The sequence below is a fragment of the Balaenoptera musculus genome, chromosome 17 (genome assembly GCF_009873245.2).
Source record: "Balaenoptera musculus isolate JJ_BM4_2016_0621 chromosome 17, mBalMus1.pri.v3, whole genome shotgun sequence".
NCBI lineage: Eukaryota > Metazoa > Chordata > Mammalia > Artiodactyla > Balaenopteridae > Balaenoptera > Balaenoptera musculus.
Window position 1 is genome coordinate 21,664,861 of NC_045801.1, and position 23,451 is coordinate 21,688,311.

Below are 23,451 nucleotides of genomic sequence, written 5' to 3' on the forward strand. Positions count from 1 at the left end.
CTGATTGTGCTAAGCAAGATTCAGATAAGCACAATAGATCAGACTGCCAGGGCCCTTAAGAGAGAGAATTTCCCAACCAAACCAACAGCTTCTAGCCTCCAAGTACTACTGTGCTTGAACAAGAGTGCTCATAACAGTACAACCTGACTTAAAAGTTGTCTGTAAGCTTAAGTACAAATCAGCATGATGGTGGGACCCTTGTCCAGAGAAGGTTAGCAGGGAAGCCCCACAGGTTGATAAGGTAAAGCTGACCCTAACCTGAGTCTCACATCTGGAATAGGTATTCAGCACTTGAGCCAGTCACTTTACCATCACACTCATGCCCAACTGAGCAGATTAAAACTTCAAACAAGCCATCCAAGATGGAAAATTCTCTATGTGCCTCTCTATCTTGAAATTCCACAAGAAACACCCTTACTAGTGGCTCCTTTGCTTAGGAGCCTAAACTGCTGCTCGGACCTACCCTGTCACCAAGAGGAAAGTCCTCCATTTGAAAGCTGCAAGTCGGGAGTTGACAGGAGGGGAGGGTAACAACCACATGTAAAGAAGGCCACCATGCCTCTGTCTCTGTTCTCCTCTGGCCCCAATAGCCTTGGGGCAAAGTTGTCTAGTGCTAACAAATGATAATTTTAAAAATCAACCCCCGTATAGGAGCCTATATATTGATATTTGTACAGAAGAATATATCATATGTGTGTTTATATACTTATGAAATTGCAGTATCCGTAAGAAATTCACCAAGATCTTGCTTCCTGCTGACTTGCTAGTTGGTGGAGCTAAGCTTTTTGGAAATTTAAAAAGCAAAGTAATTTGAAAAATTGATAGCAAGGGCTTCCGTGTTATTCTCAAGTATAACTTTCAATTTACAAGTCTTTCATCTGTCCTCACTTTTTATCTGCCCTTCTTCCTTTCAACGTTATTTGGACCACAGCATTTCCATCAGCATGAAGATTCTGAGGAATTGCCTGAAGGCTTCCCTAAGGAGTACAGAACCATCTAGTCATATATTTTAGGGTACTTTTAACTGTAGGACAATGGTCTCTGGACACCTGCCATATGTTGTATCAGTCAGTGAAATCCAATCAGCTCAGGATTAACCTGAAATAATAATAATCATAGTACATAATAATAGTAGTAGTAGTGGTGGTAGTAGTAGTAGTAATAATAGTAGTAAGGGTAATAATAATAGTAATAGTAGTAATAACATTCACCACCATCTTGATCCCTTTATACACATTGTCTCAGTAAATGCTTTTGACAAGCCGTAAGATAGCTCTTTTAAAAGCCGAAGAAACTGGCTCTGATTTTTCAAAACCATACAGCTAACACATGGCAGAGGCAGGATCGAACCCAGGTTCATCTCACACTCTTAACTGCTTCTCTGTGTTGTTCCTAGAGAGACAAAAATCATGCTAATTTGCATTTGCACAAGTGCTAGGCTGACATACTGGACCAAGATTATTGGCGGCTTTACCTAAAGATGCTCAAGCTGTGGCTCATAGGGAACAGAAAGTACACAAGGGCAGGCCGAACACGGATAAAGGAGAACCACACACCTGGCAGGAAGCCCCATAATGGAGCATAGATCACGCCTGGGCAGAAAGACACATTGGAGTGTGTGGAAACTTGAGACAGGCTGACTCTGAGCGGAAAGCATTTTCACAGCTACTAGGGCAAAGGAGCAGAACAAAGTGACAGGTGACATGCCACAGCAGCCATGGCTGCTTATCGGGAATGTGGCGTAGGTAGGTCAGGTGCCACACTCTTAGCCTTGGGCGCTATCAGCGCTCAGATAATTGTAAGTCACAACACCCCCAAAGTGTCAACTTCTAATTGAGATCATGCATATTAGACATGCATTCATAGCTGTGATTGTTGTTCACTAGGCCAGGTGGCTGTGTAGAACAAAGCATAATCAACCCTTTTATTATTTTTCATTAAATACTTTTTCATACTTTATGTTAGATTCAATATATTTCCACCACTGGCTTCTGTCTTTGAAGACTATAGAATCTACTGGGAAGTTAGACACATAAACAACTACTGGGATCTATAAAGCATGTTAGAAGTATTATAGTTGAATTTTTTAGAACCACGTTCTTGAGTTATGGTTGACATACGAATAGCTGTACATATTTAATGGATACGACCTGATGAGTTGGGAGATAATTGTACACCCATGAAACTGTCACCACAATTTATGTAGTAAAGCTGTCTGTAATCTCAAAAACTTTCTCCAAAGACTTGTAATAACAGGCCCATGTTGATAAACTGGGAACCATATTTATTATTGCAAAACACCAACCATAGCCAAATAGCATTTATTTATTCATTTATTCAGCCAATACATATTTCTCAAACCTCTATTAAATGTCAGATACTATGTTCGTCACTGGTGTATACTTACAGTCAACATAGGGTGGCAGGAAACAGACATTTTAAAAGTCTATGTTTAATTATAGATGTAGTTAGTGCTACAAAGGAGAAGTTCAGGATGCTATGGGAATGTAGTGCGGGGGATCTATACCAGGCCTAATTGTGTGTCATTTAAATCAAGACTTGGATGAGAATTTAGCCCTTTTTTATAAGAAAGAAGGTAGGAATCTTCCAGGCAAAGGAATAGAATATGCAAAGTCCCTGAAGGAGAAAGTTGGGATGAGTAGAAATATGGCTGGAGAGAGGGAAAGAAAAGAGGTGCCAGTTGAGGCCGAAGATATGGGTCGTGGAAGACATTGGCAACCATAGTTTATTCTATGATTGACATAGGACTTTATTCTAAGGACACTTTATTTATTTATTTATTTATTTAAATTTTATTTATTTATTTATTTATTTATGGCTGTGTTGGGTCTTAGTTCCTGTGAGAGGGCTTTCTCCAGTTGTGGCAAGCGGGGGCCACTCTTCATCGCGGTGCGCGGGCCTCTCACTATCGCGGCCTCTCTTGTTGCGGAGCACAGGCTCCAGACGCGCAGGCTCAGTAATTGTGGCTCACGGGCCCAGTTGCTCCGTGGCATGTGGGATCTTCCCAGACCAGGGCTCGAACCCGTGCCCCCTGCATTGGCAGGCAGATTCTCAACCACTGCGCCACCAGGGAAGCCCTAAAGACACTTTATATACATTAACTCTACAGGTGGAAATCTGATCTTCCCTCTTTTATACCTGGGGAAGCTCAGCCTTAGAAAATTTCAGAGAGAACTTGGATTCACACCAAGGCAGTCTAGTTCTAGAGCCCAGCTGAATTGTTAACCTGACACGGCCTCTAATGATTAGCTTTGTGTTTCAGAGGGGAGTGCATTGGTAAGCGTGGTCCATACATCAGTCATATCAGTGGGATACACGAGTGAACAGGAGTAGACTAAGATTTCAAGAAGAAATCACTGGTCATCCATCTGCCTTGGGTACATACAGCTGCAGGAGGCATTTTGACAAATGCAGCCATCACTAGCACAAGTACTTTCTGCACCTATTAGACATTTTGCACTTAAGAGGCTCTGCAAAAATGGGAGGTAGAGTCCATATTTCAGCAACTTCCATTAAACTGTCATATACCTTCCCTGCATTCCCTGCCTTATAGCAGACCTTGGATTAATAAGATCTTTTTCACTCAGTAAGAGCTTTCCCCTCTCACCTGCGCAAACATCCTGCGTTCTACTCCTATCACAGTCTAATAATTTTAATGTGAGATACACAAGGTCAAACCCAGATCTTGGGCCCTTGGGTGATTGTGAATCATTTAGCAACTATACCCAATCTTTAGTGAAGGCTAGAAAATATTGAGAGTATTGAGCTTTTCTTTTGCCCAAAATGAACTGTGCAATAGAGCAGTGATAATCACTCTCACAGGCAAATGTGCCTTTTCTGAAATTCTAGGTAAAACTCTGTTCCACCCAATCCCTGAGTATGAGAAACAAGGGGAATATAATAGTAGAAAAAGCTAATCATTTAATTTTGTTTTGTGTATTTTTGTATACGGAAAGTTGACAGACTATAGATGTAGAAATCTACGGATGTAAGTGTATTATAATTTAGCACTTCAAACTATTGAGAGTGACTGGTTTTCAAAGTTTATTTTTAAATAAGTAATATATTCACACAAACACAATTTCCCACCCATCTCACTGAAACATTATATGTATATATTTATATCTAAATACATATATGTATATACATATGTACATAAACAAAATTCTAGTTCCTCATTCTTTAAGTAGAAAAATTGAAGCATATTCAAGATCAGCTGGTTTCTTAGGACATTCAGTGTTCTCAGGACATTGCATGTGTGAGTTGCATTTATAATTCTATAGCTAATGAACCTTATAATCTTTTGAGTATTATTCGACAGCTGAGAAAATTTTCTCTAAAGCTATGTGGTCATCATCATCGCCATTATGATTAGTATAACTGCCATTCTCAAATGAGGCAAAATTCACTACTCCTCAGGGTAGTGGGTCCAAGAGACAGAATGCAAAAAAAAAAAAAAAAAAAAAAAAATAGCATCACTTGACTTTCTTCACTTCTAGTCTGCTCACTTCAGCCCCCATCTCATCACCTCACCGAGAAATTTTGCTCCTTTGGTGACAAATGAGGGAATTGAAGGCCCCCTCTTGACCCTCAAGTCATTTTTCATGTTATTCATGTAGCCATAATGAGCTGGGGCGGGGGGAGGGTTATAAAGTAAAGTTTTAGAGCATGTGTTTTGGAATGTCACAAACCTGGGTTTGCATCTTAGTTCTATTACATGTTAGGTTTGGGAAGTTCACTCATACAGTTTGGGCTGTTTCCCATCTGTAACGTGGAGGTTATCATACATACATCATGAAATTTGGTTGAGGGTCAAATAAGAAAATGTATTTAATTTCTCAGCCCAGTACCTGACACCTTGCCAGGCCCTATTAATGTCATTATCGATATTATATCAACAATATATCACTATTATGATTATCCTTTATAATGAGGAAAAGGTTGGACCCTGTTCTCTCCTTCCAGCCGTCAATTCAGTATCTCCTGTCCCCTGTCCAAGACTTGTGAAGGGATATGCCAAGTTTGGGCTGTTATTGCTATTTTGATTATTTAATATTCACTGAGCACGGAGATGGTGCAGCATTTGTGGGGCACACGAGGAGGTAGCGGCAGCCTCTCCTGCTCTGGGTTGAGCTGGGAGCATGAAGCTGGCTGGATGTGTGGTTGAGGGCAGCACAGCCAAAAAAGACCATCTGGACCAGTGCAGTCAGGGCTCTCAGGAAACCTGTAGGGGCTCCGACTAAGCCAAGTTATTTGGCTTCTAATCAACTTAACATTAACATTCCCCCAGCCCTCCTGTCTAAGATGCTAATTCCTCCTAAAGAGGTACGTGATATATAGAAGCACACATCAATCAGGATGCTGATTTTTCTTCTGCCTCATCTCACTCCTGTCAGCTGGATTGATCCACTGGAAAACAGAGACTTTTCCTTTATAATAAAGCAAAACCCTAATTTGAATAAACACCACTGCCAAACTCTCACTTTAAGAGACGCGTTTGGCGGTTTATGGCTTTGTCACTCCAATAATACTTCTCCTGGAACAGATGCCAGATTCCTTTTCTTGTTAGGAAAGTGGTCAAGCTTTTTTGAACCAATCGTACCTTCTAGAACCACCCAGCCCTCAACTTCCAACACTTCTAAAAATTGTCTGAAGGCCAAGGGTGTCCTGAATTCCAACATAACTGTAGTACAGGGCTTCCCTGGTGGCGCAGTGTTTGAGAATCTGCCTGCCAATGCAGGGGACATGGGTTCGAGCCCTGGTCTGGGAAGATCCCACATGCCGCGGAGCAACTAGGCCCGTGAGCCACAACTACTGAGCCTGCGCGTCTGGAGCCTGTGCTCTGCAACAAGAGAGGCCGCGACAGTGAGAGACCCGCACACCGCGATGAAGAGTGGCCCCCGCTCGCCTCAACTGGAGAAAGCCCTCGCACAGAAACGAAGACCCAACACAGCCATAAATAAATAAATAAATAAATAAATAAATTTTAAAAAAATAAAAATAAAAAATAAAAGTGAGTCATGCATTTAAAAAAAACAAAAACAAAACAGTAGTACAGAAGCTGTCTCCTCTATCATGTTTATCATGTGATAAGATTCTATTCTAAGTCACAAAATGCATCCTGTAATTGCTTTCTTTACTTCATTACCTGCTTCAGCCAGGTAAACAGCATTCAGAGAAGTCTAATTGTGCCAACATGCTCACAAAAAGTTAAGCAGGACCTTCATATTAAAACCCTGTATTATAAAGTTGGCCTACAGTGCTGGGGCAGGGGCCAGGGGACTTGAGATCACTCTGCCTTATTTTCCATTGAATTACCTTGAGTTCCCAAGATACAGTGCCAGGCGTATAAAGCTGCTCGGTCAGTGTGTGCTGAAATGAGAACAACAGTTACTACCAGAAGAATTATTTCTCAGCCTCCATGGATTTGTATTTGCAGCCCCTCAGTCAAGTAGTCTTACAGGAAGATCTCAATAAGCGATTCTCCACAACTCAGACAAGCAAAAAGTGTGTATGTGAGTGTGTGTGTTTTCGGTAGTTGAAGGTTGGGGAGGGGAGGCAGCTATACTCTTGTGGACACAGGTAAATCTATTGTATAATTTCTACAATAGAGTGCCATGCAGTAACCACTGCAGTTAGTAATAATAATAATAATAATAATATCTGCTGATTATATGATGGTTTACAGTTCATAAAGTGCTTTCGCCTATGCTATCCCATTTGGTCTCTGTAACAGCTGAAGGGAGATTCTTATTCCCATTTTACTTGTGGGGAGACAGAACTCCAGAGTTCGCTGTGAGTAATTTACAAGGACAGAACTGGCTCTGTTGACAGCTGTCCTGTTACACTTCCTATTACCTGTTCTCATCTGCTGTCTACACTCCACTTCCTTAAGGGCTTGATCAGAGATCATGAGCTGCTCCTGTGTTTCAGAAGTTGACATATTCCATTATTATTCATTCGACAAGCTATCCCACGATTACTTAGATGCTAAGCACAATGACAGTTTCTAGGGGAGGACACAAAGCTAAATAAGATAAAGATCACTGCTTTTGAGGGGCTCAAAATCTAACTGGGAAAGTCAACATTTAAATATTTAAATATTTATGTAAATAAATATTTTTTGTGGAATGTGATAAGTTCCTACAAAGTGTTGAATAAACAAGGAAGATGGAGGAACTAACTTCTGAAGGAGGAAGGCAGAGAAACTTCAGAGTCAATCTTTGGCAAGACTTTGGAGGATGAATAGGAGAGTTTTGTTGTGGTTTTCTTCCAGTTTTATTAAGGTGTAATTGACATACAATATTTTATAAGTTTAAGGTGTATAACATAATGATTTGATACATGTATAGGTTGCAAAATTATTACCACAATAAGTTTAGTTAACATCAATCACTCCACATAGTCACATTTTCCTGTAATGAGAACTTTTAAGATCTACTCTTTTAGCAGATTTCAAATATACAATACAGTATTGTTAACTATAGTCACCCTACTGTACATTACATCCCCAGAACTTATTTGTCTTATAACTGGAAATTTGTAGACTATGAGATTTTTGGGGAGGAGGAAAAGGGAAGAGAGGGCAGCTCAGGAAGGGAAATGAGCCAAAGCATAGAGCTGTGACCTGTGAAGGCCTGCTTGTGAACAGGTGAGACTCTCAGTATAGGATACTTGTGGGCAGTGATCATAGATGAAACTGGAAGGTGAAATCAGGCCAGATGACCTCAACTGCGCGGTCTAGCTTTTAACCCTGTGTATGATGTATATGTTCAGAATGTAATTGTTTAAAAGGCAACAAGGTTTGTAAATAATAAACTTTAAAATACCTTCTCTGGAGAAAGGCCAAGATTGTCCCAGATCAGGTATGGATAAGATATGGGCCTTGAAGTCAATGGTGGGGATTGTCTTGGTACCATGGCTTTTCCTTGGTGGCTGCATGAAGGAAAGGGACAGCTCCTACAGACCCAGAGGAGGAATTCATGCCTTAAAAACCAAAACAAAACAAAACAAAGAGAAAAAGAAAACCAACTTTGGGTTTATTTTATCATAATCTTGTTTAAATGTTGGTGAAGGCAGATAGGAGAAAAGCTCCCAAGGAGAGATGCGTCCCAGGAGCGTGGAGTTTTACTAATCATCTAGTCATCGCGTCTCCCCCCGCCACCTGGTGATTCTCCTCATGCTGATCATGGGGTGTGTTTCCCTGAGTGTAGTGTTTCACTTTCTCCGTGTGTGTGTGTGTGTTTAAAAATGAAGCATTTCTTTACAAAGGATTTTTTGATACTTGGTAAATCTTTGATGAATTTGTCTGAAAATGTATTTTGCAAAAACACAAAACGCAGAGCTACAGAACTGTAGCAGACCAAGTTTCTGGTGTAGTTCCCCCTTCCATCCAGTGGAGATCTTTGCATTTACTAAAATTCCAGCTTTTTTCCTTGACAGCCCAGCCCAGCATGTCCCTCTTTCCCTGGCCTTGCTCATATGCTCAGGCATACTGACTTCTTTTCTTCAAACATGCCAAGTTCTTCCTGCCTCGGGCCTTTGCACGTGCTGCCCTCCCCTTTCCTCCACCACTTTGCATGGCTGGCTCCTTCCTAACATCCTGGCTCAACCCAGATGTCATCTACTCATAAAGGGCCTACATGATCACCCTGTATAGATAACTGCCCCCCTCTATCCCACACCAGTCATTACCATATCATCTGCTTTCATTTTCTTCTTACTACTTACCCCTATCTGAAAAATGTCTTATCTAGGTCTTTGTTTATTTCTTTATTGTCCATATCCCCTACTAAAATGTGAGTATCATCATCAGTCCTGGATCCCCATGTCTGTCACAGAGCCTGGCACGTATTAACCATTAAAATCTCATTAAATAAACAAGTGGATGAAAAAGCAAAGGCAGTTTTAGTTGACTTAAATTCTGCCCTACATTGGCATTAGTATTTAAAATACCCCAATTTCTATTTGACTTTGCTAAGAATGGAGGGAAACAGCCGTCTTTTATTACACTTGCATCACATTATTTTGATGTCCTCCATCCAGGATACGTGTAACATATGAATCAGTTTTACTCTATTATCCTCAACCTCTTACCCTTCTCTCTACCATATCCCATTCTCCACCGCATATCTCCACTTTCCCAGTTTATTCTATTTCTGTGCACAATGAGAAAGTAATTTACACTTATCTTATTATCTGGGCTGGTGCCCTAGCAAAACAGGCACTGTGCTAAGCATTTTAGATGCATTATCTCAATGCAATTTGCTTTAAATACCTTCCAAATATTGTCAGGTCCTATAAATTTGCATTATAACTCCTTTTGAGGTTATATCCAAAAAAGTTATTGCCCAAACCAATGTCAAGCTTTTTCCCTATGTTTTCTTCAAGTAGTTTTACAATTTCTGGTCTTACCTCTAAGTCTGTAATCCATTTTGAGTTGATTTTTGTACACACTGTGAGATAAAGGTACAGTTTTATTTTGCTGCATGTGAACCTGCAGTTTTCCCAATATCATTAAAGAGACTATCCTTTCCAAATTGTGTGTTCTTGGTACCTTACCGAAGATCAGTTGACCATAAATGCATGGATTTATTTCGGGGGTCTCTATTCTATTGCATTGGTCAAATGTCTGTTTTTATGCCAGTACCATACTGTTGATTCCTGTTGCTTTGTGATATATTTTGAAATCAGGAAGTGTAATGCCTACAGCTTTGTTTTGCTCAAGATTAGTTCGGCTCTTTAGGCTCTTCGGTGGTTCCATATGAATTTTAGGATTGCTTTTTCTATTTCTGTGATAAATTGCAATGGAATTTTGATACTAGTTACATTGAATCTGTAGATAACTTTGGGTAGTATAGAGATTTTAACAGTGTTAATTCTTCCAATATATGAACACATGATATCTTTCCATTTGTGTCTTCTTCAGTTTCTTTCATCAGTGTCTTATGGTTTTCAATGTACAGATTTTTTCACCTGCTTGGTTAAATTTATTCCTAAGTGTTTCATTATTATTTATTCCAGCACTAACATTCCAAGCCTATCTAACCCTCAAGTCATTGCCCAATAATTGCTGTTGTACAGTGAGAGACACTGATATCTCAGTAATTGGAAAAGGAAGTAAAGTGAAATACTTCACCAAGTTTTAGACCTGTCAGTAAAATTTCATTAGGAAATGTGACTAATTTCATGATTTGATTGCACCTGAGCAATATCTTTATAAAATACATTTTTTAAGGGAGAAGCAATGCAGGTGTGTTTACTTCTCAGAGTTGATGTCTAGCATATGAATATTAGGATTTTTTCAGGACCGCCAGGGTTTAGTTATTCAGTCATTTCTTAATCTTTGATATAAATAAAAGTCTTCTAGACTAATATAAATGTATCTGACCAATATCGTACTCCCATACACTGTGCCTGACATGTATTTGATCATTAAATATTAGTAAAATCAGTTGAAAAAATGAATTACATGAATTAATGAATTAATGAAAAGGTTCAGGGTAGGGAATTAGAAGTTTTCTTTAAAAATCTATATACTGCAGTATATATTGTACAAATATTTATACCCAGGTAAAACATCCTCCATAGTTGGTGTATAAGTGGTAAAGTCTAGAGTGTTTAAAAGCTATCAAAATAATATTAATTATGAGAAGAAGAAGAAGGAGAAGGAAAATAATTGCATATTCTCATCAGCTATGTTTGATCATAGTGCCTCCTTCAGAATTTTGTCTTTAGTCAACATTAAAGATGATCTCATCTAAGATCCTGAAAAACCTTCTCCATGGTTTTCTGTTTATAAAGGATTGGAGATTGAATGGAAAAAGAATCTGCTTCTTATTTATGAATTCAGGGCTTACTGAGACAGGGAAATCTGAGCTGTCCTTTCCTCATCCAGATTCATACAAGGTGCTGAACTGTATGAGAAAGTGGAAACCGGAAAAGGAGGCTTCATCTTTCTGGGCTATTAATTACTCATAGAAGGTATTGCTCTAATGAAATGTCAACACAGAGTACTCATATTTTTCTGGTTGTGGCTTCTGCCATGTCAGAGACACATTTGGAGTGGAGAACGGGACAGTAAAAGAAATTCTTGTTGATAAATCCCATGTACAGGCCAAAGAAAATCCCCTATTCATCTCTGTAAAAAAAATAGGGGAGGGGATGGAAAAGAAACAGGGTATTAGTTTATGAAGTTCCTGCTGAATCCCATTTGAAGAATTCGGTTCAACTTCAAAGAAGACCCCAAGGTCACATCTGAAGCTGATTCCATTGTACAGGTTAACTCACCATGGTTTACAATATCTTCAGTGCAGCTGGCACCCTTTCTTCTTCTGTAGTACCCCAAAACACTCCTAGACTCCACAGGTCTAGGGAAATAGCATGTGACGGTGCCATTGGACTGTGTACATCAACCACGTGGTTTTAATGGCTGCAAATAGGACAATTATGTTTTCAACAAATGGGTACCCCTTTGAAGAAAGGGAATATAGGGCAATTATATTGATACATTATCTCCTGGGGCTTGCTTGACATACCTGAAAAGGGTGCAATTCAGTTTGACATCTCTCATCACTTCCTGGCCTTTATGGTTGAAGAAGCACAAGTGTGTTTGATTTTTTACAACTGTCAAGGGCTACCATAGCCTCTGACCACCATCCTCTTCCCCCACTGGGGTTTCATAGCAATGACCAGGGTGATTTCAGAAGTGCCTCTGATTCTTAGGTCACCTTTGATCTCTCTTAGACCAATCTGCTCCTCAAATGGGTTCTTCCCTCCAATAAAAGACTGAGAGTGGACGTGTGTATTCTCAATACAGTCCTGATTGGTGTCATGAGAAACATTTTCTGTCATGATTTTAGTGATCAAAAAACGATGACTTAACCCAAATTCTCTTTTTCCTCATTTTGTTTTAAACATATATTAACATTTTAAAATAGAATTTAAACAGATGCCCAGTAACAGAATGACAAACATGAAGTGTGAAATCTGAAAGCTAGGAAACTGAACCACATATGGTCACCGTTTTTTTCTTAACATCCGCCTGCGCTGGACTATTAGGTGGTTTCATCACTTTCAGGCCAAGCAGGACTTGTAAAACTGGGGAGGTGGGTATTCAAAGACAACATTTGCTTGGTGCCTTTAATGATTTCTGTAATTAGTCATTTAAGCAGATTGCCCTGTGATCCCAAACAGGGAGTACAGGGAGATGAGCTGAGAAAATCATTTCCTTAAGGTACTTGAAAGCTAATTGCAGAAAATGAGGTCTGTCTCTTTGCGGGGTTCTCTGGCTCCCGTTTCATTGGGTGGGGATGGCGCAGAAGAGCAACATTCTCCAAGAATCTATAAAATGTATATGCCCAGGAGCACTTTTTTTTTTTTTTTGACACCAGAGTGCTAAAGGCCTTTGTTGGCTTGCAAAATTTAACAGGTAAGTAAATGATCCGAATATGGCAATGACAATTTAGAGACCAGCAGAAGGAAATGCACCTGGTTAGAGCAAGTCTCAACTCCATGAGAGAAAGAGACACCAAGAAACCAAGGAAGTGATGTTTCATAGGAACAGGGTACAAGGTCTAGGGGGTCTATGACTCTGCCTTCATTGAACTGGACAGTTAGACTTTGCTAACAAACGCACTTTGAGTGACTCATTCAGCTTTTACTTCAAAGATAAAAGTAGAAGTTTTCAAAGCATGTCAGAAAGGGACGTAACTATTTTAATGAATCCAGGACTCCCTTACTAGGTAACACTCTCTCAGACAAGCCTTCATCTCAGCAAGCCTCAGTCGCTCCCTGTGAGAGAAAGCCCTGTTTAATTCTCACCAATAATTGGGCCATTCTCTTGTGGGAGTGTGTTGATGACTCAAAACCTTTTAAAAGTTGGCATGATATAGGAGATACGGGGATATATGTATATGTATAGCTGATTCACTTTGTTATAAAACAAACTAACACACCATTGTAAAGCAATTATACTCCAGTAAAGATGTTAAAAGAAAAATCTCTGTGCACACATGCACACATACTCACTTTGTACATAACAATAAATAACTGTTAAGATTTACTGAGTGCTAACTACCTGCTATGCACAAATGAAACTTCCTTAAGTGTCCTCATTTATTAAATTCTCATGCCTCTGAATAGGGAAGTTTTGCTGATCAGGAAACAGGGACAGAGCATTTAAGTAACTAGCTTGAGGTCACAGAGCTAATAAAGGGAAGAACTAAGATTCAAACTCAGGCAGTTGACAGAACTGCTGTTCAAAGGACAAGCATTCTTTCCTTCATGTCCTTCAACATTCCCATTTTCCATCTCTAACCAAACATATGGAACCCATAAATTTCTTTTATGGGCCCTAACATCACCACAGAGTCCTAGATAAATCTTGACCGGCTACTGGATGCCAGTGAAGCATATTAAGGATGGAGGGGGGTGGCAGTACAATTGGCCTGATTTTAGTATTCTGCTGAATAAAGCATGTTGCTTTGAAAGTCATGAAAGATCGTTAATGTTTCAATAGCCAGAGAGAGTACAATGCCACAAAGTAAAGAATTCTACTACACTATTCCAGTAACTTCAATGGCCTGGAGTTCTGACCACGCCAAGGAGGGGGAAAAGGGAGCAGCAGACCTTCAGCAGTGATGCCTGGCACATGAAGTCCCTTGGTGGCAGCTGCTCTTTCATCTCAAATCCTTAAAATCCCCATTGCAGATTGTCTTGACTTTAACACAAAAACATCTACCATCCAGAGTTTTCAATCTAGTCAACTAAAGAAGTAGAATTTCAGGGGAATAGTAGAAATGGCTTGGAGCCATGGGCCATTCCTTTGGTTGACATACAAGTCCATCTCCCTTATGATTACCTGGCATTCAATGTGTTTCTGGCATAAAATCGAAGATTAACACGATTTCAAAAAAGAGCAGAGCAGACAGTGCCACTAGAACTTGTGTGTTTGCCAGGTCATCTGTCCTTTAGAACTCTGTCCTGTACAAAATATAGAAAAGCGAAACCATTCAGCGGCCCTTCAGACAGGAGACATGAGTTGGCGTGAACCATCCCTTCTGTTCCGAGAGCCAGCTGAGGCAGGAGCCACTAGGAACCTGAGTGCCCCTCATTCTGGTTGCCTAAGCGTGCTTCCTGAGGTGTGGGACGGGTCTGTTTGTCTCCACCGAGGAGGGCGAGCCGTCAGCAGAATGCTAAGTAGCTCTTTCAACGGTGCTGATTGATTTGCAGAGATGGCACAGATGTGACCTCCTCAGTCAAAGTCAGTGTTTTCTTGGCCCTCACAATTTCAGAAAAATACAAATGTAAATGAAAAATAATGACAAGGCCCATATATAGCCCCAGAGTCATTGCCTCAGCAATTATTGATGCCTGCTAGGTTTCCAGCACCCTGCTAGATGCTGACAATGACATAAGAATCATCAAAGGCAGAACTCCTGTTCTCCTCAATATTAATAATGACAAAGTAGCAAAAATTACATCGTTTTAAACATCACAGAGTTAATCGTTTTCTTTGCCACATATATTCTGCTTTTCAAATTAAAAACCAGCAGAAAAACACAAGCATGACTTACTCATAGTCTTCCCTTTGTCTCAAATGCCCTTTTATTCATCTGCCTGGAGGACCTCCATATATAATTCAAAGTCTAGCATGGCTGTCAGCTCAATGGCATGAAGTCTCAATGGCCATGTCCACACTGCAATCTCCACCACTCTATGCTCCCTTCGTACCCCATCCACATGGCTGCAACTTAAGAAATTATTATAGGTATCTGGGTCTGTGTTTGAATCCCCCACTTAGTGACCTCCTTTGGCTGAGGTTCTTCTAGACTCTGGCTGTTCTTTAGAATCATCTCCGGGTATGTTAAAAAATACAGAAGTTCAGGTTCCAAACCAGACCCACTGAGGCCTGCACATCTTTATTTTACTCTCCACAGGTGAGAGCCACACAATAATAGCAGAATACAAATCAAAATAGTACGTCCTTAATATCTGAGGCAAGATCCAATAACCCAGTGAAGTGTTTCCACATTCAGAACACAGGGCTCCAGCTGGAGGCTGACGTGAGCCTTCCATTTCCTTCCTACTACTTAAATCTAAATCTTGAGACCAGCACATTCAATTCCCCCTGTGCAAAGACGGGGTGGGAAGGAAAGATGGATGGCCAGATCTGCACAAAAGGCCTTGGTGTAACTTACCCACTCAGCTCTCCGCTCAGGGGAGTTGGAAAAGAAAAGAAGAGAAGCATGCCTGGCCTGGACCAAGGAGACCCACTGTGCCTGGGTTTATTTACCATGAGGCAAGGAGAGAAAAAATGAGATCATGTGTCCCTGGCTATAAGACACAGTAACCCTGTCTAGGAGAAAACCACAGCCCAAAGAACGTCCTAGTCTCAGACAAATCATGTTAAATACTCCTGTCCCCTTGTTGGAGGGTCTGGAAAGTGAACAGAAGTGGACCTGGAATGTAAGGAGCAGCCTCAAATTACTTCCTCTTATCCCATTGGCTTCTTGTCAAGAGGCAGCCGTCCTGAGTGCCAAGACCTCCATGCCCCACTCAACTGCTATATTTTCCCTTTTGGTCTATAAGTGTGTGTTTATGTGTGTATGATGTGTGTGTGTGTGTGTGTGTTGGAGAGTGCTAGTAGTAGCTAGTGGGTAGAGCCCAGGGATGCTGCTAAACATCCTATGATGCACAGGAACAACTTTTTGCTGTTGTGTTGGAACAGTTCGTCCACAACAAAGAGTTGACCCAGCCCCAGATATCAATAATGCCAAGGTTGAGAAACCCTGGATTGGAAAGAATATCTATGGAGCACTCACTTTTTACCACACAAAGAGCCTTGTTCTTTTTTTTAATATTTATTTATTTATTTGGCTGGGCCGGGTCTTAGTTGCAGCACGTGGGATCTTTGTTGGCACATGTGGGATCTTTTAGTTGCGGCATGCGGGCTTCTTAGTTGCGGCACATGGGATCTAGTTCCCTGACCAGGGGTTGAACCCAGGTCCCCTGCACTGGGAGCTCGGAGTCTTAACCACTGGACCACCAGGGAAGTCCCAAGAACCTTGTTCTTTACATTATCCCATGTAATTCTAACAGAAACCCATTGATGAAAATATAATCCCCATTTTCAGATGAAGAATCTAAAGCTCAGAGAAATGGAGTAGCCCCTGAAGGTCCCAGATCTGGAAGGCAGCAGAAAGGGACTCACACCAGGGTTTCTAATTCCCTCTCACGTTCATTCCTCCACCACAAAGTCCCCTGTTTCCACCATGTCACTCCTCTCTCCCTTTCATGTCCCCATTGTCACTGGTATAATTCAGGGTCTCTGGGGGCAAGGTCTTTTGGTAGGTCAGCCTACAACCACTTCCATTAGTTTAGGTTTCCTCTTTCTTTCGTCAGACTTTTGTGTAGACAAGATACAAATTTAGTGCTACCTAAGACAGGATACATTACAGAAGCACTGTCATGCCTTTACTTTCAAACTCAGCAATTTATTCATCCCATTCTTGGAGGAATGTAGGCTCGTCTTTAGCAGGCACTTCTGAAATAATGGTTGATTGTCAATGCAGATTACTTGGTCAAAAAGAAACAGCCAAAAAAAAAAAGTGTTCAAAGAGAAAGTGTAGATGGGATTTTGGCCAAATTAGATCTGGTTTCAGCTACTTTCAAACTTGGACTTGCTTATTCCTCCTGCTCTGGTCCTTCATATTCTTTAACTCATCCTTCACTTAGTACGCTCCAGCCACAGGGACCTTCCTCAATTCCTCAAATACACCCAGTTCTTTCTTCAGGGTGTCCTCTCATTCTCTGGCTTCTTCTAGAATGTGCTTCCCTCTACAATGCATTTGGCTATCACCTGTCTTTTTGTTCAAGTCTCAACTTGGATGCCATTTCTTCAGAGGGGCCCTCCATTGACCTCCCCCAATCTCAATCAGCCTCTTCTTTCATATCACTTGCTGCTATTTGTAGTACATTCTTGGTGGTGTTTATTAGTATAATGCCCGGCTCCCCACATAGGGGAAAGAGTTCTATGAGGGCAAAGGCCATGTCAGCTTGGTTTAACCAATGCTCAGCCCATAGCCTGCATCGAAAAATGTTTTTAAATGAATGAATAAATGACATTGGTTACTTTACTTAACGTTTACACCCATATCTATACAACGATGGTATTAATTTGAACTTTTTAAAGTTATCATTAGAATGAAATAAGAGGACATATCTAAAGAGCCCAGTATAAGATAAGAGCCAACTAGGACAATAATTGGTGCTCCATAAATATTATTCAAGACCTGGGAGCTTTTATCTTAATTCTTTGACTAAATTATTTTCCATGTGACTTGGGGTAGATATTCTGCCTCTCTGTGCCTCCTCGTTTTCTTTTATTATTAGGCCACACCATATGAAAACACTCAAAAAGCAGCAGTTTCATCATTTTTCATTTGTACAGGTGCCTTTTATACAGGGATGTAAAATATAATTCAGCAGTTTCAGACATATCACAACATAGTGTGCAAGCAAGATAAAGAGAGGGAATTCTATCCCATTTAGTGAATAGTGATATTGATAAGGAGTAGAAAGATAATGCCCCAAATTATATTACAGCTTAGGGGGAAAGTCAAGCTCTAATGCAGTATTAGACCTCCAAATTCTCTTTTACCCCTGACTTGGCTCCTCTCATTTTTGCTTTTCGTGTTTCGGAAAAAATTTGTGACTCTCTCCTTGCCACTGATTCCTGAAAAGACTTTCGTGAGTTCAACTTTACCCACTCAGCCTCGGGATGCGTTATTGAAGGGAGGTGAACTTTTTATCACCTGTGGTTACAAACAGCTGTTATTTCAGCCCCAGTCAGGAATAATCTATACACACATTCCTGGAATTGAACACAGCTACTGATGGGTTGATAATCCAATGGACTGATGAATCTAAACGCATTTTCATTCATGGTGGATGGAGCTAAATAAAGAAGGATAAAATGTGCATTGAACTGTATCATGAATTTCTCAAACTTCTTCCTTTGGTTTCTTAGAAACTGCGGAGCAGCACGTAGTGGCCTGTCAAACTTGGGGAGCTGGCAGTGCGACTGAGCTAGTCCCGGGGATCTTCACAGAAAAGGCAGTCGGGGTCTTGGTCGTCTAGAGGTTCCATCTGAATGGTGAGTGAGTGCACAGGAAAGCTACTGCTGAGGGCTTTCGCAATTTCTCTCCGAACCACCTGGCTGTCCCGGCTGGCTGCTGTTGATAAAGAACCACAGTGAGATTGGCACTGATTATACACACAGGGGCGACGTCTCATCTGCAGCTTTTGTCTTTGACCTGGTGGGGTGGGGCACAGGCAGTGCACTCAGAAGGAGCCATGATGGCTCTGACCATCAGCTACATTCACACAGACAAGACAGGGGACACCCTAGTGCTGCAAAGCACCCCGTCACTATGGGAACTCTTCTCGCCCACAGCCTCTCTGGAGTCTGGCGCTCCTAGGAGCTGAGTATGAAAGTGGAGACAAGCCGTGAAAAAACCAAGTCAAAACTATTATTTCTTATACAGCCCTGCTCACCAGTTGCCTGGGTTCTCTGGGTTGCCACCCTTATAGCTAATCAGAATTTATATCAAAGATAGTGACAAGAGCCAGGAAGCATTTAGAGCAGCAAACCGCACTGCCATCTTTTCTCTTGTCCCAAAAGGTATCAGGAGGCTGTAAAGTTCCCTCCGTAGTAACCTGATTGTTTACTAGATTCTTCCATTTGCAGTGAAATATTGGTGTAGTGTAGGCTGTAAATTCCCTGCAGCCAGATCCAGGCCTCTCAGCAAAGATGAGGATGTCTGAGAAAGCACAGTCCTCAAATGACTCTTCCTGTTCCCTGCCTCTGAGTAACTTCATGAGTTATTTCTTAGCAGCCTAATGTGTCATCCTTAGCCTGAGCTGTATCCCAAGGCAGTGCCCATTTTCTCAGCCCTAGGACGTATCACGAACAAAATCACCTTCTACTTGAAAAAGTAGTTTTTAGGATAAACCCCAAATCCTAAGAGTTATCTCACATGGTTACAGAATTTCTAACCATTCAGTAAAGGAACCACGATTAATTCTGACTAGAATATCTTTTAACTTTTTAGAACCTTAAGGATGGGACCATCTTTCTGTCTTTGGTGATAGGCAAAGCATCTTACACACCAAAGATACTCAATGAAGATTTCTTCTTAAATTCTTCCTCTTATTTAACCGATAGGACATCAAGTCAAACAGAGTTTAAGGCCTTGAAGTTTGGGTGGCATTTTAGCCTTTTGTTCTACTCTCTAACCCTCTGCAGTCGGCCTCCAGGGTTGTTATAAGTATCACTGTTGCCATGACGACACTGGCAAAGGGGATGATTTTCACAGGCCCTTGGTCACACAAAACACTTTACAGTTGTTTTGGCAGCGGCAACAGACACTAAGGGCTCCTCTACCAAAAGGAGGGAAACTACGGACTTTACAGGACAAGGACTGAATTTCGTGCAGGGTGTTTACAAAACTCACTGACCTGCAGTAACGTGAGCTGAGAGGATCACCTGGTTCATTGTTAGCGACCAGACGTGCAAGCTGTGCACAGACACCACCCCATCCACCGCTAAAATGAGCTCTTTCACACCATTGTAACTCAGGTTCTTTGGCACACCTGCCAAGAGGACAGAGTGGGAGGCTGTTGTTATTTCACTAAATACAGCTCAGTGCAATGGCCAGTTGAGGATGCAAAGTCCTTAGTAAAATATTAACTTGCCCTCTCCATTTATGGTTTCTTATTTCAAATGTTTACAAAGCAGCTTCACCTATTTCAGAGGTTTTACCATCAATAACAGGTTCACAAAGAATATTTGCAGATTTTACTAGGCAATCATCAACAACAGTCATCACCCTTCATTTTCAGAGTGTATGGTTTACCCAGTTATCTTTGAAATTATCTGGAAAGGAAAAGGAAACCACATGGGATTTGGTATCAAATTATCCCGGGTTGGCATTCTGACTACAACTATTGTGAATTTACCCAACTCTTGGAACTTGTCTAATCCTTAGAAATTTATAGTAAAATAGGGATGATAAGAACAATATGTAGTTAACAGAGTCCTTTGGGGACTCTGAAAATATCTCAGAAAATATCTGTCCTTTGTAAACTCTACTGCTATACAAATGTTAGTTATCCAACAGGTCACTTAGTGAACGGTGTTAATAGGGGATCCTAATGTTTTAATACCATCTCATTATTCAGTCTGTAGAATTTCTATTATTTTAGGTATCTTAGGGTTTAATATTTGGGCCACAGAATGCAGTAGTTTGACTTTCATCCTTGTTTGTAAAGGAACAGTGTGGGACACACAGGAAAGTGGGAAGTCTGGCAGCCAATCAGCTATTCTTTGGGGCTGAAGGAACTGGGGTGTCTCTAGCCTCGAGATGAGGAGGCTAAGGGCAGTAGGATCACTGTTTTCAAACATTGCCAGGATTGTCACATAGAAGATGACAGGATATGAAAGTGTAAGGGCCTGAGTCAATGGTTGGTTAAAATCATAGAAGACATCAGTTTGATATAAGAATTAAAGAAAAAATCAACTCAACTAGTACAACCATGGTAAAGCCATTTGATGCAATAGGTAAATCCTTGTCCACTAAAGGTGATCCAAAGAGGATGCTGTAGAAGAGATTTCTAAGGATAAACACTTTTTAGCTTCCACTTCAATTGTATACATACATCACAAACACCTGGTGTGTTTGTTAAAAATAAATATGCCTTGGCTCCATTAAAATGCTCCTGAAGAAAATGTCTATGGATGAGGCTCTGAAATCTATATGCTTTCATAGTGGTTCTTGACCTTGGATGCACATTAGTGTCACCGGGGATTTTAGAAATCCTGATGATTTCTAAAATGATCAGGAAATTTAGAAATTTCTAAAATGATTTGTTGGGTTACACCCAAGACCAATTAAGTCAGATTCTCTGGGGATAAGACCCAGCATCAGTATTTTCTAAGCTCATTTAGTGATTCTAACTGAGTCAAGGTAGAGGACCATTACACTAATATTTACCAGCTACTGGGCAGCTCTACCTTGCAGTGGTTCTCAAGCTTGGCTGCATGTTAAAAAACATCAAAGCCAGCCCCTATTAAATCAAAATCTCTGGGTCTAGGGCCTGGGTATAAGTATTTTTTAAAAGCTTCCCAAATGACTGTAATGAGCAGCTAGTAGAGAACCACTTACTTAAAAGGAATAGGGAATCCTTAACTCTCCTTTTTCAGGATTTAAGAACCTTGCTCATGGGGATTTCCTCCTTGAGGCTAACTTAAAATTCACTACAGTTTGAGTTGAGTTTAGTCCCACTTCATATTTCATAGAACTGGTCAACATGGCTTTTTACTCTATGAGCTGCACAAAGCTCAGGGTACTAGAAACAAAGAAGTTCTTGTCTCAGATTAGCCATAGAATGTGCATGGAGTCATGGGCGAAAACGTTACATCATAATAATAATAACACCTTTATTGAGAAGCTACATGTCAAGGTTTGTATTGAGCACTTTATTTATAGTGATTATTTTATTTAATAGTTATAAGAACTTTAAGAGCTAGTTAATGAGTGTTACAACTCCTGTTTGACTGGAGAAGAAAGTGGGAGTCAGAGAGGTTAAGAAGGATTGCTAAGGCCACATAGGTAAGTGGGATGTCAGATTCTAAGGTATGTGCTCTGGGTGTGGAGTGTCATGCAAATGCTAGACTCCATGTACTGTAACCTAAAGTTGACTATTATGCCCAATGTGTCATCTCTGGAGAGTTTCATTTGACCCTTTGAAGACCTGCTGTCATTCATCTAGGACCCTTGAGATGAAGCCGTGATCCCACTACCTCTTTTTCTCTTGCCTCCTTTATCACTTGACTTTTATGGAGAATGCAAGTCCACTGTTACTTATTTTACTCTATGAAATAATATTGACAAGCAAAAGGATATGTTCCCGTTGGCCTCAATGTTTCATCACACCTTAGAAAACTTTTTCTTTCTGGGGGAGAGCCTGCAAAAATATTAATGCATCCAGGAAAATACCCAGATTCGTTTTCAAAAAAATAATTACCCAGGCTAATAAGTATATGAAAAACCACTCAGTATTCTTCATAATTCAAGACTTGTGTATGGAATCAATAAGATAATATTCACCTATCAGATTAGAAGAGAATCAGCAGTTTGACAATACACAGTGATGGTGAGGATGTGAGGAAATAAGCACTCTCATATGCTGTCAGTAAAAAAGAAATTGATATGGTATCTTTGGTAGAAAGGGCAATATCTATCAAATTTTAAAATGCACATAACTTCTGAAACAGCAGTATACTTCTAGGAATTATTCCACAGATATACAAGTGCTAAAAATGTAATTGCAGCATTATTTGTAATGTCTGTCAATAAGCAGGTATTGCGATACATGCTTACAGTAGAATAGAATACTATGTATCTGTGAAAAAGAATGAGGTGTATCTATGTATGTACTAATATGGAAAGATCTCCAGTTGAAAAAAGCAAGGTACAGAACAAAATATGTATGTAATCCCAGTTTGTATAAAAAAGACATACACACATGCACTATATATATACACACATATACACACATGTATATATGTATATTACATGCACATATATGTGTAAATGCATAGATATTTTTGGAAAGATATATGTCAACTTATTAGTAGGTGTTACTCCTGAATAATGGGACTGAGAATTCAAAGGTGGAAAAATGGAGAGACTTTTTCTTATCATTTTATACCTTTCCATCTTTTTTTTTAAATTTTACCAAGTACAAGTATTATTTTATGCTAACCTAATTTGAAAACCTAATTTAAAAATTAAGCATCTTCCAGATAGGAGTTACCTGCCAGTTTCAATAATTAGCTACATTTTTGCTTAAGTAAAAAAAAGATAATCATGAGAGAAGGGCTGTACTGAGAGATAAAGTGGAATATGGTCATCTCACATTGTACACACATTTGTCTTTTCTCCACCTTCAAGTCAGTCAGTTCCGTAACAGCAGTGACAGCTGCAGCGCAGCACTTGGCCCTCAGAAAAGGAAATGGATGCATCTGTGACTTGACAAACCAAATATTGTCCCCTTCTGAGCGAGGACAGTCACTTGTTACTCTGTGATGTTTGACTCCGTTTTCTGTTTCACTGTGGTCAATCAACATTATCACCTACCAACGATTATCATGCCCTCTGAGAACAAAACCTTTAAACGTGTACTGGGCAGTGAATGCTAAGCTAGGGAAGGGTGACCTGTCGTGAAGGCAGCTGCACTCTTGAGACTGTGTCTACCTTCGGTCAAAATGTGCTGGACAGGAAAGAGAAGCTCAGCCGACGTATGGCTATTTTTGATCATCTGAATGTTTGATAAGATGCAAACCTCTGGTTGTGATTGAATTTT

The 23,451-nt window shown here is 40.4% G+C and overlaps 1 protein-coding gene across 1 annotated transcript in view; it reads right to left on the reverse strand.

Annotated features, from left to right (window-relative positions):
- Positions 1-17,959: 17,959 nt before the first annotated feature.
- The window catches only part of SLC30A8 (solute carrier family 30 member 8), a 36,135-nt gene continuing 30,643 nt past the window's right edge, over positions 17,960-23,451 (reverse strand). Inside the window, exons 7-8 of the mRNA XM_036830721.1 lie at positions 19,543-19,677; positions 17,960-18,257 (exon numbers count right to left, since the gene is read on the reverse strand). Coding sequence (XP_036686616.1) covers positions 18,112-18,257; positions 19,543-19,677 — 281 coding nt within the window. The 3' untranslated portion in view covers positions 17,960-18,111. The remainder of the gene's footprint in view (positions 18,258-19,542; positions 19,678-23,451) is intronic.